Here is a 15,767-nt window from a genome sequence, read left to right on the forward strand (position 1 = left end):
ACATCAGGTTCAGCTTGTTGAGAAATTTTCCCTGAATCTGAAATTTCTCCCTCAGACAAAACCTCCCTGGCCCCCTCAGACTGGTGTAGGGGCCCTTCAGAAACAATATCATCAGCGTCCTCATGCTCTTCAGTATTTTCTAAAACAGAGCAGTCGCGCTTTCGCTGATAAGTGGGCATTTTGGCTAAAATGTTTTTGATAGAATTATCCATTACAGCCGTTAATTGTTGCATAGTAAGGAGTATTGGCGCGCTAGATGTACTAGGGGCCTCTTGTGTGGGCAAGACTGGTGTAGACGAAGGAGGGGATGATGCAGTACCATGCTTACTCCCCTCACTTGAGGAATCATCTTGGGCATCATTTTCTCTAAATTTTGTGTCACATAAATCACATCTATTTAAATGAGAAGGGACCTTGGCTTCCCCACATTCAGAACACAGTCTATCTGGCAGTTCAGACATGTTAAACAGGCATAAACTTGATAACAAAGTACAAAAAACGTTTTAAAATAAAACCGTTACTGTCACTTTAAATTTTAAACTGAACACACTTTATTACTGCAATTGCGAAAAGGTATGAAGGAATTGTTCAAAATTCACCAAAATTTCACCACAGTGTCTTAAAGCCTTAAAAGTATTGCACACCAAATTTGGAAGCTTTAACCCTTAAAATAACGGAACCGGAGCCGTTTTTATATTTAACCCCTTTACAGTACCTGGTATCTGCTTTGCTGAGACCCAACCAAGCCCAAAGGGGAATACGATACCAAATGACGCCTTCAGAAAGTCTTTTCTATGTATCAGAGCTCCTCACACATGCATCTGCATGTCATGCTTCTCAAAAATAAGTGCGCAATACAGGCGCGAAAATGAGACTCTGCCTATGATTAGGGAAAGCCCCTAGAGAATAAGGTGTCCAAAACAGTGCCTGCCGGTTATTTTACAAAATTCCCAAGATTAAAATAATTCCTCAAGTCTATGGAGTATAAAATATGTTTATATATAAATCGATTTAGCCCAGAAAATGTCTACAGTCTTAAAAAGCCCTTGTGAAGCCCTTATTTACTGTCTGTAATAAAATGGCTTACCGGATCCCATAGGGAAAATGACAGCTTCCAGCATTACATCGTCTTGTTAGAATGTGTCATACCTCAAGCAGCAAAAGTCTGCTCACTGTTCCCCCAACTGAAGTTAATTCCTCTCAACAGTCCTGTGTGGAACAGCCATCGATTTTAGTAACGGTTGCTAAAATCATTTTCCTCTTACAAACAGAAATCTTCATCTCTTTTCTGTTTCAGAGTAAATAGTACATACCAGCACTATTTTAAAATAACAAACTCTTGATTGAATAATAAAAACTACAGTTAAACACTAAAAAACTCTAAGCCATCTCCGTGGAGATGTTGCCTGTACAACGGCAAAGAGAATGACTGGGGAAGGCGGAGCCTAGGAGGGATCATGTGACCAGCTTTGCTGGGCTCTTTGCCATTTCCTGTTGGGGAAGAGAATATCCCACAAGTAAGGATGACGCCGTGGACCGGACACACCTATGTTGGAGAAACACTGTTTTTGTCATATCAAATAGCACTGTTGTGTATATTGGTTTTAAATGCTATATATGGTTTTTGATATTATATGTAATTTTTAGACTTTAGAGAGCGCAGTTCTGTGTTTTTGGAATACTGTTTGTATTACAATACAAATATTATATATATATTTATTTATTTATACTCCTCCTTGTAGTAAATCCGGCCTCCAATGTCACCTGCCTGGGTGCTAGCATAAAACAAATATCACCTTGAAAGAAAGAACTCTCAGGACTTCTTAGTAGTGGGTTAACCAAAGAAGGCTAAAAATGTATTGACGTTTCGGGGTTCACACAGACCCTTTCATACATATATATATATATATATATATATATATCTATCTCTCTCTCTCTATATATAATACTTAGAAGAGATCAGCACCAACACAGTTAACCCAAACAAATGATGTAAGTGCCCGAGACAAAGGTACACTCTTGCCGCAGTACCAAACAATTATCATAAATATGGGTTAATGTCTCCGCACTCAAATCAAAAGAAAACAAATGACACAAAGCTGTAGAAAGCAGAAAAGTGACAGGCCAAGTTGAAGGGCGGAGCCCGAAACACGCGTCGTCTGCCTGTTGTGACATCAGACGCCAGACAGAAGCCGATGCAAGCGGGTTACTTGAATATTCTTCTGCGGTTGTATCCTGGTTTAAGTACTTTACCTCATTGAGGATCCTATCAGCTGGATTGCTGCCAAGTTACTTTCCATATCCGGACGGAGTGGGTGAGATCGCTCATAGAGCGCAACTTTAGGGGACTCCCTGTGTGTTACCAGCGGACTTCGGTCCTGGAGTGCTGGTGCTGTTCAAGTTTGCATACATACATAGGAGAGAGTCTTTATCCCTACACCTTGTGTTTACCCGGATTGAGAAGTTAATACTTAACAGGAATTGTCTAAGCTTTACATTGGTATTAACCCTGCTTTTTTCTGCTGCTTATTACGCTGTTATTGGCATGAATCATACTGCATAAATTGTTGCATTTCCTTAAAATTGCATGAACTGCTTCTTATCATCGCTTGCATCTCATCTTGCTTTAACCCCTCGTTTTGCTTATAAGCACCTATACTTATTATAGTCTGGACTGGCTCTGAATTGATTCTAAAACTGGGGATGCCCAGTATGCTTTATATTTTTTGTTTTATATGTATTCTGTTTTGATTATGTCTTTTAATTTAGGATCTTGTGTATATATTTTTCATATTTGTTCAATACATTAACCTTTTCTGCTTTCTACAGCTTTGTGTCATTTGTTTTCTTTTGATTTGAGTGCGGAGACATTAACATATATATATATATATATATATATATATATATATATATATATATATATATATATATATATATATAAAATCGGGAACAGAAGAGGGAAGGGCGCTCAGCAACAGGAACCTCCTGGTGTAGTATATCAAAAACATTTGCTATTTTTCTGCAGAGTAATGCCAATGTATGGATAAGGCTCTGTGTGGTGAATAAGCACTGAAGAAGGCAATTCAATCCCCTTCTTATTGCAGCATCCGTTCCCCTCCTTGGATTCAGTCCTCACCTCCCCAGCAGATGATGAACCGCTTTTAAAGGTGGATGTGGAATCTGTATTGGAGGGGGGTTAGGAGGTTCCTTTTGCTGTGCGCCCTTCCCTCTTCTGTTCCAGATTTCTTGCCAGAGGCTTTCCTGTCTTCAGGAGGACTTCACTCTCACTTTTTGATTAGGCTGCAGGCGGAAGATACACCTTTCTCCCTCCAAACATCACTGGATTGGTGTGTTTGGATCATTTTGGGGAGACCTAGAATTTCAGGACAATACTGGTACTCCTGGGTTTGGGACATTCATTTTTGTAGCGCTGTATTCTCTCTGTGTTTTTTATTTATATACATACACACATTATATATATACACATATACATATATATATATATATATATATATATACACACATATATATATACATATATATATATATACACATATATATATATATATATATATATATATATATATATATATATATATATATATATATATACACATATATACATATATATATATATATATATATATATACATATACATACATATATATATATATACACACACACACACATATATATATATGTATATATACACACAAATTTCTTACCTTTACTCCAGAAAAGAGAACTTCATCTGCACTCTTTACCATGCTCTTAAAAAACCCACCAAACATTTCTTTAGTATTCTTCCTCCTGACACTTAACTAAATAAGATAGGAAAGAAGAAAAAAAAAGTTACTATTTGAACTGCTTTTACATAAATGCAAGTTATTATCTATTATTATTGGTATAGAGATTTTGTGTTCATTATTGTAACAATATGGGATTTTGGTAGAATTTATTATACATTTTTAAGCAGTAATAGACCATTGATCCTGCATATTTAAAGGGATAGTAAAGTAAAACTTAAACTTGCATGATTCAGATAGAGCATGTCATTTTAAGACACTTTTAAATTCACTTCTATTTTTAAATGTGCTTTGTTCTCTTAGTAACCCTTGTTAAAAAATGAATACGCACATATCATACACTAGTGGGAGCTTCTGCTAATTGGTGCCTGCACACATTTGTCTCTTATGATTGGCTAAATAGATATTTTCAGCTTCCTATCAGTAGTGCAATGCTATCCCTTCAGCAATGGATAACAAGAGAATGAAGAAAATTTCATAATGGAATTAAATTGGAAAGTTGTTTAAAATTGTATGTTCTATCTGAATCATAAAAGAAAATTTTGGCGTTTACTATCCCTTTAAAGATATTTAAAGGGACATGCAAGTTAAAATGAAACTTGTCATGATCAGATAGAGTATACAATTTAGTCTCCAAACTACTTTTATTATCAAATGTTTTGGTAGCTTTGCTCAAAACGTAGCTCCTTTTCATGAGACCGTATGGATATAGGCACAGAACCGTGCACGTTTTACACACTGCATGTATGATATTGTTACAGACACTTCTCCAATACACTGTTTAAGACATGTACACACTCCAAAGTAGGGCTGCAGCAACTAATCGGTAAGATTGATCATAAAAATAGTTGTCAAAAAATCTCATTATCAATTAGGTGGTCAGCGATTAGCTGGTTAATTGCACAGCACCAGCTGCTTCAATCCGATGAACTCCTGCACATGATATTGTGCAAACATTTTTATTTTTTTTTATTTTTTTCTATCCGATTAATTGGATGATTATTGTCCGATTAATCGGATAGAAAAAAGATTAAAAAAATAAATTAATTAAAAATTTTTTTGCACAATCTTAGTTGCAGTAGATCATCAGATTAAAGCAGCTGGTGCTGTGCAACTGACCAACTAATCACTCACCACCTAATTGATAATGAGATTTGTTGACCACTATTTTTATGATCAAACTTACCGATTAGTTGTTGCAGCCCTACTCCAAAGCCTATTTCCAAAAGGAAGGAGGTCGATTTTAACCAAGCTAAACTGGAAATTATTTTTATAATACACTCTGAATCATAAAAGTTTAACTTTGACTTCCATGTTGCTTTAAAAGAAATGTATATGTTTAAGATACACTCTGGACATTTGTGTATATGTGTGTGTGTGTGTGTGTGTGTCTGTGAGTGTGTGTATATATGTGTGTGTGTATATATGTATGTGTGTGTGTGTGTGTATATATGTATATATGTGTGTGTGTATGTGTGTGAGTGTGTGTCTGTGAGTGTGTGTGTGTGTGTGAGTGTGAGTGTGTGTGTGTATATGTATATATGTGTGTGAGTTTGTGTATGTGTGTATATGTGTGTGAGTGTGTGTATGTGTGAGTGTGAGTATATGTGTGTGTGTGTATATGTGTGTATGTGTGAGTGTGAGTATATGTGTGTGTATATGTGTGTGTGTGTATATGTATGTGTGAGTGTGTGTGTATGTGTGAGTGTGAGTATATGTGTGTGTGTGTGTGTGTGTATATGTGTGTGTATATGTGTGTGTGTGTATATGTGTGTGTGTGTGTATATGTGTGTGTGTGTGTGTGTGTGTTGGGAAATAATGGAAATAGATGTCTAAGCATTCTGCCCCTGATTTTTTGCACAGGAAGGAAGAGACCTTACATCTTGGTCGTATTCCAGGAATACATGCAAGTTGTGATCTCTGCTTAAGATGGGATGAGATGAAAGTCTTTGTAGGAAAACTTCATGCACTGATACGGTTTTCTTAAACACAGCCAAATACTCACTGTGAAGACACAGAAGAAAAAGTCTTACAATACAGAATGATTTAAAAAAAATGTATACAGTATATACTTTTTGTTATAGTAATATTCAATTTAGCAAATGTATTTTAATCAAGAATATACATTACTGTTGCTGACAAGTGATATTTATATAGCAAATTGCAGTTTGGTTTCCTGGAACAGAGATAGTCTTCAGGATTTCAGTAACTAGTTTGAGCTCTGAAAGAACTTGTGTCCCCTTTAGCAGAATTCTAGCTTTACAGTTTAGTACTGAATGCCAAGAGATCTCAGTTCCTGAGGATAAACTATATATATATATATAAATATATAAAAGAGTTCATAGGCATATGCACTCCCACCAACCGTTCACCTGCCAGGGTGCTTTCAAAAAAATTCAGAAAAAATATAGCAGGAAAAGCACTCACTGGACTTCAGACTTCAAGTGTGACAACAAATTTTTATTGAATGTGACGTTTCGGGACTTAACACGTCCCTTCCTCTGACAGTTTGAAAACTCCAAACAAACCAACTTATAAAAGGCATACAAAATCCACCCCCAATGCAAGCTCCAATCACTGGAAACCGTGTGCAAAATACAGTGGTTTCTACCGGATAAGTGTATTAAATAAAATAAAATAACACATGTATTCATAAATTCAAAAAGAAAAAACAAAAACCATTATTATTGTAATGTTTAAAGATACAAAATGTAATAGAAGTGTAACTACATACGTGGATATATCACGAATAATGCCCCAGACTGCTAAAAATGGATCATCATAGTACCCCTGTGTCAGAAATGGACTCTCCTCCAACGTCCTAAAGGGTTTGGCATCACACAAGGATACTCCCCTACTTCAAATTACTATCAAGATTCGCTGATAAAGAATCCCACACCTACTCATTATGCACAGTACTATTTCCATTCATATGCCTCATCACCAATCATGATTATATGTATAATATACGTATGTAGTTACACTTCTATTACATTTTGTATCTTTAAACATTACAATAATAATGGTTTTTGTTTTTTCTTTTTGAATTTATGAATACATGTGTTATTTTATTTTATTTAATACACTTATCCGGTAGAAACCCCTGTATTTTGCACACGGTTTCCAGTGATTGGAGCTTGCATTGGGGGTGGATTTTGTATGCCTTTATAAGTTGGTTTGTTTGGAGTTTTCAAACTGTCAGAGGAAGGGACGTGTTAAGTCCCGAAACGTCACATTCAATAAAAATTTGTTGTCACACTTGAAGTCTGAAGTCCAGTGAGTGCTTTTCCTGCTATATTTTTTTATATATATTTTTATATATATATATATATATATATATATATATATATATATATATATATATAAATAAAACAAGCCTTCTGGCCTGTCTAGATTTGTTAATGAGCTACACAATGAGTTATTTTCTCTATATTTTGTGCATAGTGGAGGATTTTAAACTCACTTTTTACCTCCCCCTAATTTTATATGCTGTATTTTGCCCGAAATCAAATTCACCCAGCAGTGATTCAAACCTTCTACCAGCTGATGAGTAGCAATAACTACAAAACAGTCTGTCCTGGTATGGTTATGAATCACTGCACTAACCCTAGCTAAGCTTATAAGCTGTGTGGACGGCGATGCTTTGGCGTTAAGGGAATTTGCTGAAAAGCAGACTTGAAGTAAAAAGGTCTCTCTCTAATTTTATATATATATATATATATATATATATATATATATACACACATACATATACACACACACCATAAGAGCTTTTCTTCTAACCGTTATGTGTTTGCCAAGAAAGTCTACTGGTTTGTGCCAGCAAATACAGATGCTAACAAGAATATGCCAATAGAAATCCTATTAAAATATAATTACTTGAATTTGGCTTAGATTTAGTTGCTACAAATTCCTGCTACAATAGGAGTTAAAACCTGCAACATAACAAGGTGACTGCACAGATCCAAACTTGCAACAGTAGTTATCACGGTAGGAAATAACCACACCTACTTAAAGGACCATTAAATGCAGTAGAATTGCATAATTAACAAGTGCATAATAAAAGCACAATGCAATAACACCTACTCTGAATATCAAATAAGCAGTAGATTATTTTTTTTCTGACAATTTTTTTTCATACTGATGCATAAAATCCTCTCTCTAAATCATTACTGCATGTAAATGGATCAAGCTCTAACAAATTAGAGTGTAAAGTTTTTCTACTCATTACACTGTTCTGTTTGAAAGGAAATATAAAATAGTTATTATGCTGTCTGTACTTTAGGCAACACAAATCAACAAGCATTTTGAATAATGTTAGTAAGTGCACAAAACGATTATAAAGACATTAAGGGGATAAAGTACTGTAAATGTGTCCTCCTACTGGGCTCCTAAAGACTTGATATACCAGCTACATGCATTAGAAATTGCATCTGTAGGTTTATTCTTACAGGCTCAGTCCATTTTAATGGCTGTGGTTTCAACAAACAAATCCAGCTATTTCCAAATACAAAAATAAACCTAAATGGAACATTTTTCAATACATTTAATATTCTGCTGCAGGTATAACGTCATTGACAGCACATTAAGGGGGAACAAAATTAAGAGTACAGTGTCCCTTTGATAATGGGGTGCAAAAGAAGAGGAATATGCCAGCTGGAGTAATTTAAAGTCTACATTGCCAGCTATGATCTGGAAGAACAAAGGCACTTTGACCATTTTGTTTTTCTTTTCCCTTTGAGCCAAAGAAAGCAAGACAGCTGGGATCTGACAAAATGGAGGATTTACAAATAAATAAACCAAGATTTTAAGGGACATGCAACCCAATTTTGTTTCTTTTACGATTCAGATAGAGCATACAATTTTAATCAACTTTCCAAATTACTTCAATTATATAATTAGCTTTGTAGCTTTTGTTAAAAACAGAATTTATGTTTACCTGATAAATTACTTTCTCCAACGGTGTGTCCGGTCCACGGCGTCATCCTTACTTGTGGGATATTCTCTTCCCCAACAGGAAATTATTCTCTTCCCCAACAGGAAATGGCAAAGAGCCCAGCAAAGCTGGTCACATGATCCCTCCTAGGCTCCGCCTACCCCAGTCATTCGACCGACGTTAAGGAGGAATATTTTTTTATAGGAGAAACCATATGATACCGTGGTGACTGTAGTTAAAGAAAATAAATTATCAGACCTGATTAAAAAACCAGGGCGGGCTGTGGACCGGACACACCGTTGGAGAAAGTAATTTATCAGGTAAACATAAATTCTGTTTTCTCCAACATAGGTGTGTCCGGTCCACGGCGTCATCCTTACTTGTGGGAACCAATACCAAAGCTTTAGGACACGGATGAAGGGAGGGAGCAAATCAGGTCACCTAAATGGAAGGCACCACGGCTTGCCAAACCTTTCTCCCAAAAATAGCCTCAGAAGAAGCAAAAGTTAAACACTAAAAAACTCTAAGCCATCTCCGTGGAGATGTTGCCTGTACAACGGCAAAGAGAATGACTGGGGTAGGCGGAGCCTAGGAGGGATCATGTGACCAGCTTTGCTGGGCTCTTTGCCATTTCCTGTTGGGGAAGAGAATAATTTCCTGTTGGGGAAGAGAATATCCCACAAGTAAGGATGACGCCGTGGACCGGACACACCTATGTTGGAGAAAAGGAATACATAGTTAGACTTTAGCTGGGAGCTAGCTGCTAATTGGTGGCTCAACATATATGCCTGTGAACATTGGCATAGAGATGAGTTCTGCTAGTTCTCAGTATTGAATTGCTGCTCCTGCACTAAAGGACACCAAAATAAATGAAGCAAAATTGATAATAGAAGTAAACTGGAAAGTTGTTAAAAATTGTATGCTGTATCTGAATCTTGACTGAAAGAATTTGGGTTTCAGGTTCCTTTAAGATCTAAGAATGACGTCATAATTTTTTAATAGAAATTCAACTAATTTCTATTGCACATTCAGTATTTTGATGCAATTAAATTTTTTTTTAAAAATCCCCATTTTACTATAAAAATATATTTAGCAACTTAATCCACCACAAACTTTAAATGATTTTTTTTTTTTTTTTTTATTGCAGCCTCTTTCAACTTGCACATATTAGTATATGAAAAAGGTTCAAGTGGACAATATAAAAATATATTGTAACCAAAAATATTCTAGGAACCTATAGCCGCAGAATAGTTTACTTAGCAAGCTTGCAATATCCTGCTTAAAAAAAAACATAATTTATGTAAGAACTTACCTGATAAATTCATTTCTTTCATAGTGGCAAGAGTCCATGAGCTAGTGATGTATGGGATATACATTCCTACCAGGAGGGGGCAAAGTTTCCCAAACCTCAAAATGCCTATAAATACACCTCCCACCTCACTCATACATCAGCTTAGTTTAGCCAAGAAGTGAGGTGTAAAAAAAAGGAGTAAAAAGCATGCAAAAAGAGGAACTGGAAAAAATAATGTGCTTTTTACAAAAAAATCATAACCAAAAAAAAGGGGTGGGCCTCATGGACTCTTGCCACTATGAAATACATTTATCAGTTAAGTTCTTACATAAAATATGTTTTCTTTCATGTAAGTGGCAAGAGTCCATGAGCTAGTGACGTATGGGATATAATACCCAAGATGTGGAAGTCCACGAGTCACTAGAGAGGGAGGGATAAAATAAAAACAGTTATTTCCGCTGAGAAATTAAATCCAAAAAATAATTACGTTTTTTTTTTGTTTTTTGTTTTTTATTTCAAAAAAACTCAAAACAAAGGCATAAGAATCAAACAGACAACTGCCTGAAGAACCTTTCTACCAAAGGCTGCTTCTAAAGAAGCAAACAAATCAAAATGGTAAAACTTTGTAAACGTATGCAAAGACCAAGTTGCTGCTTTGCAAATTTGATCAACTGAAGTTTCATTCTTAAGAGCCCAAGAAGTGGCAACTGATCTAGTAGAATGAGCTGTAATTCTCTGAGGCGGAGACTGCCCCGCCTCCAAATAAGCTTTCTGAATCAGAAGTCTCAACCAAGAAGCAGGGCCGGCTCAACCATGGGACCAAGTGGGTCCAAGGGACCCAGGCAGCACTTGACAAGGGGCAGCACTTTATTGACTGTCAGTCACTGTCAGACCCCTGTCTTCTGTCTCCGTGTGGGAATGCACAAAGACACAGAATCAACCCCCTAACTTATTTCCCACTTATGCTGAAATTGTGCATAAGCATTGGTTGCATGCAGGTATGCAGGCTTAGTAAGGTCAGTGGCAAGGCTAGTAGGTTGATATGTTAATCAATAATATTATTGGGGGGCGTCATTGTAATCTTGGACCCAGGCAGCACAATATTTTGAGCCGGCCCTGCCAAGAAGCCAGAGAAATAGAAGCGTTCTGACCTTTCCTGGAAACAGAAAAATCAACAAATAAACTAGAAGTCTTACTGAAATCTTTTGTAGCGTCAACATAATATTTCAAAGCTCTTAAGACATCCAAAGAATGTAAAGACCTTTCAAGAGAATTCTTAGGATTAGGACACAAAGAAGAAACAACAATTTCCCTATTAATGTTGTTAGAATTCACAACTTTAGGCAAAAATTTAAATGAACTCCGCAAAGCTTTATCTTGATGGAAAGTCAGATAAGGAGACTCACAAGAGAGAGCAGACAATTCAGAAACTCTTCTAGCAGAAGAGAGAGCCAAAAGAAAAAAATAAATATTTTCAAGAAAGCAATTTAATGTACAGGGAATGCATAGGCTCAAAAGGAGGAGCCTGTAAAGACTTCAAAACCAAATTGAGACTCCAAGGAGGAGAAATTGATTTAATAACAGGTTTGATACAAAACAGTGAATGTCAGGAAGTTTAGCAATCTTTCTATGAAATAAAACAGAAAGAGCAGAAATTTGTCCTTTCAAAGTATTTGCAGACAAACCTTTATCCAAACCATCTTGAAGAAACTGTAAAATTCTAGGAATTCTAAAAGAATGCCAAGAATAATCATGAGTTGAACACCATAAAATATAGGTTTTCCAAACCCAATAATACATTTTCCTTGAAACAGACTTACGAGCCTGTATCATAGTGCTAATCACTGAGTCAGAGAAACCTTTATGACTAAGTACTAAGCGTTCAATTTCCATGCCATCAAATTTAGAGATTTGAGATCCTGATGGAAAAACGGCCCCTAAAGGAAGTAGCCAAGGCTGGCAACTGGACATCCTGACAAGGTCCGCATATCAAAAGCCGAGAGGCCAAGGTGGTGCTATCAGAAACACATAAGATTGTTCCATTATGATCTTGGAGATCACCCTTGGTAGAAGAACCAGAGGCGGAAAAATGTAAGCAGGTTGGGAAAACCAAGGAACTGCTAGAGCATCCACCATCTCCGCCTGAGGATCCATGGATCTGGAAAGGTATCTTGGAAGCTTCTTGTTCAGATGCGAGGCCATCAGATCTATTTCTGGAGGACCCCAATTCTGTACTAATTGAAAAAACACATCTGGATGGAGAGACCACTCTCCCAGATGTAAAGTCTGACGACTGAGATAATCTGCTTCCCAATTGTCTACTCCTGGGATATGAATCGCAGAAATTTGACAAGAGTTGGATTCTGCCCAAGAAAGTATCAGAGATACTTCTTTCATTGCTAAAGGACTGCAAGTCCCCCCTTGATGACTGGCATAAGGCCATGTAGGGACATTGTCTGCTTGAAATCGAATATAAAATTCTCTCTTCAATAGAGGCCAAGCCTGAAGAGCTCTGAAAATAGCACGGAGTTCTAAAATATTGATTGGTAACCTCGCCCTCCTGAGGTTCCCAAACCCCTTGTGCTGTCAAGAGATCCACAGACAGCTCCCCAACCCGAAAGACTTGCATCTGTTGTGATCACAGTCCAGGAAGGACGAACAAAGGAGGCCCCTTGAACAATAAGGTGATGGTTTAACCACCAAGTCAGAGTGTGTTGAATGTTGGGATTTAAGTATATCAACCGTGATATCTGAGTATAATCCCTGCACCATTGGTGCAACATGCAAAGCTGTAGGGGTCTAATATGAAAACGAGCAAAGGGGATCACGTACGATGCTGCAGTCATGAGACCTAAAACTTCCATGCACATAGCCACTGAAGGGAATGATAGAGACTGAAGGTTTAGACAAGCTAAAACTAACTTCATTTGTCTCTTGTCTGTCGGAGAAATAGTCATGGACACTGAATCTATCTGGAAACCTAAAACGGTGACCCTTGTCTGAGGAATCAAGAAACTCTTTTGTAAAATGATCCTCCAACCATGTTTTTGACGAAACCACACAAGTTGTTTCATGTGAGATTCTGCTAAATGAAAAGATTGAGCTAGTACCAAGATATCGTCAAAATAAGGAAACACCGCAATGCCCTGCTCTCTGATTACAGATAGAAGGGCACCAAGAACCTTTGAAAAGATTCTCGGAGCTGTCGCTAGGAAGAGCGAAAAATTGGTAATGCTTGTCTAGAAAGGAGAACCTCAGAAACCAATAGTGGTCTGGATGAATCGGAATGTGAAGATAAGCATCCTGCAAGTCTATTGTGGACATGAAATTACCTTGCTGAACAAAAGGCAGAATAGTCCATATCGTCACCATCTTGAAAGATGGGACTCTTACAAAACGATTTAAAGTTTTTTTCACATCCAGAATTGGTCTGAATGAATCTTCCTTCTTTGGGACAATGAACAGATATGAATAAAAACCCTAACCCTGTTCCTGTTGAGGAACTGTAACAATTACCCCTAAAATCTCTAGATCTGAAACACACTTCAGAAAAGCCTGAGCCTTCACTGGGTTTGTTGGAACATGGGAAAAAAAGAATCTTCCGATGCGAGGTCTTATTCTGAAACCTATTTGATACCCCTACAAAACAATATCCTGAATCCACCGATTATGGACAGAATCTGCCCAAATGTCTTGAAACAATTTCAATCTCCCCCACACCAGTAGAACTTGTTTGAAGGCCGCACCTTCATGCAGTCTTAGGGGCTGTATTTGGTTTCTTATAAGGCTTGGATTTATTCCAATTGGTGGATGGTCTCCAATTGGAACCAGAGGCCTTAGGGGGAAGGAGTGTTTTTTTGTTCTGTATTCTCACAAACGGAACAAAAACGATTGGAAGCTTTAAATTTACCCTTAGATTTCTTATCTTCAGGTAGAAAAACTCCCTTGCCCCCAGTGATAGTGAAAATAGAATCCAATTGAGAACCAAATAAATGATTACCTTGAAAAGACAGTTTAAGGTTTTTTCCCGTTTTTTTTTTTTTTGCCATGTGCTGCTGGCAGCCATTTTACTCACCTCTCTTGCTGACTATGGTGCATTGTGGGGGATGCTGCTCATTTCCTGCACTTCCTTTTATGGCCAGACTGGTGTTCATCATCCATATGAGACAGGATGCAGTCTCAGAATTGTGATGTCATCACTTATTATTTAAATGGCCTCTGTTCAGTATGCTTTGCCTTTGCGTTGTCTCAGACCTGTTTGTGAGAGTTCCTGTGTATTACCTGGCTGCCTGACGTCCTTCCTGGTTCCTGATCCCTGGCTTGTTACTGACTCTGCTGTTTTCCATGTTGCTGATTCCGGCTCGTTTGACTATTCGCTTTGGCTCCTGACTCGGCTCGTCTGACTACCAGCTCTGGTTTTGACTCCTGGCATGTTATTTGACTTGTGGAGTTTTTATTATTTTTTGCTATTAATAAAGGTGTGATTATTTTTGCACTTCTCGTCTGATTCCTGGCACCCTGACATTACACAAAGGCCATGAGTCCTGATGGTGCTAATAATCCACCTTTACCTGCCATCATTTCCAGGATGGATGTACAGGATCACCGCTTGGATCAATTTGCACTAGCCCTGCAAACCCTGCTGACTCGCACTGCACATTTGGATCAAAGTGTCCCGCACGTTATGGCTGCTCCTGTTTCCGCTGCTGTACCTATGCCTACCAGGAGCATGTCCGGTTCTGCACCTCTACCTCAGCGATATGGAGGTGATCCTATTCAGTGCAGAGGGTTTTTGAACCAGGTGGGCATTTACTTTGAGATGTTACCTCAGGCGTTTCCCTCTGACCGAGCTAAGGTGGGATTTCTTATCTCGTTACTCTCTGACACAGCTCTTGCCTGGTGGGAGACAAATAAACCTGTGATTTCAAATCACCCTGAATTTGTGGCCTCCTTTCGAAGGGTATTTAATGTTCCGGCTCGCTCCTTCTCTGCTGCTAAACGATTCATGTCCATTCAGCAAGGTACAAGATCTGTTGCTCAGTTTGCTATTGTGTTCCGTACGCTTGCCGCAGAGGTAAGTTGGAACAATGAAGCCCTTGTTGCTGCCTTCTTTCATGGGCTCTCTGATGCGATTAAAGATGAAGTTGCTGCCAGAGATTTACCAGAGGATCTCGAGGCATTGGTGTCTTTATTGATCCTAATTGACATCAGACTCAGAGAGAGGCCCTCTTTCAAGGAGCGCTTGCGGAAGCCTCCTGTTCCGTTCTCTCCTATGTGTTCGTTCCCACCCATGCCTCCTGGTCCCGAGTCACCAGGTACTGCTGAGCCAATGCAGTTGGGATTCACGCGTCTCTCCGCGGCGGAGAGGGCCTTTAGGAGGAGGGAGGGGCTCTGCCTCTATTGTGGGTTACAGGGCCACCTTTTGAAGTCGTCCTACATGGCCATGAAATGCTCACACCTAAGGTCCTGTCGGGAGCAGACCTTGGGTGGTTTATCCTCGTCCCCGGAAACGCTTAAGAAGAAACCTTTGGTCACAGTTGTCCTTTCCTGGGTGGACTCCTCCATAGTCACTCAGGCTCTTGTTGACTCCGGTGCTGCGGGCTATTTCATTGACAGTGCTTTTGTATCAAAGCACTCCATTCCTGTTTTGCCTCGGTCCGTTCCACTTACTATTGAGGCCATTGATGGCAGGCGCCTTCAGCCCGCACTCGTTACTCACGAAACTGCTCCGTT

General features: G+C 38.3%; 1 protein-coding gene across 1 annotated transcript in view; it reads right to left on the reverse strand.

Moving 5' to 3' along the window:
- SNX5 (sorting nexin 5) overlaps window positions 1-15,767 on the reverse strand; it is a 256,667-nt gene that overhangs the window by 121,034 nt on the left and 119,866 nt on the right. Inside the window, exons 5-6 of the mRNA XM_053711986.1 lie at window positions 5,688-5,811; window positions 3,727-3,822 (exon numbers count right to left, since the gene is read on the reverse strand). Of these exons, the coding sequence (XP_053567961.1) occupies window positions 3,727-3,822; window positions 5,688-5,811 (220 nt within the window). The remainder of the gene's footprint in view (window positions 1-3,726; window positions 3,823-5,687; window positions 5,812-15,767) is intronic.

Source organism: Bombina bombina, chromosome 4 (genome assembly GCF_027579735.1).
Source record: "Bombina bombina isolate aBomBom1 chromosome 4, aBomBom1.pri, whole genome shotgun sequence".
Lineage (NCBI taxonomy): Eukaryota > Metazoa > Chordata > Amphibia > Anura > Bombinatoridae > Bombina > Bombina bombina.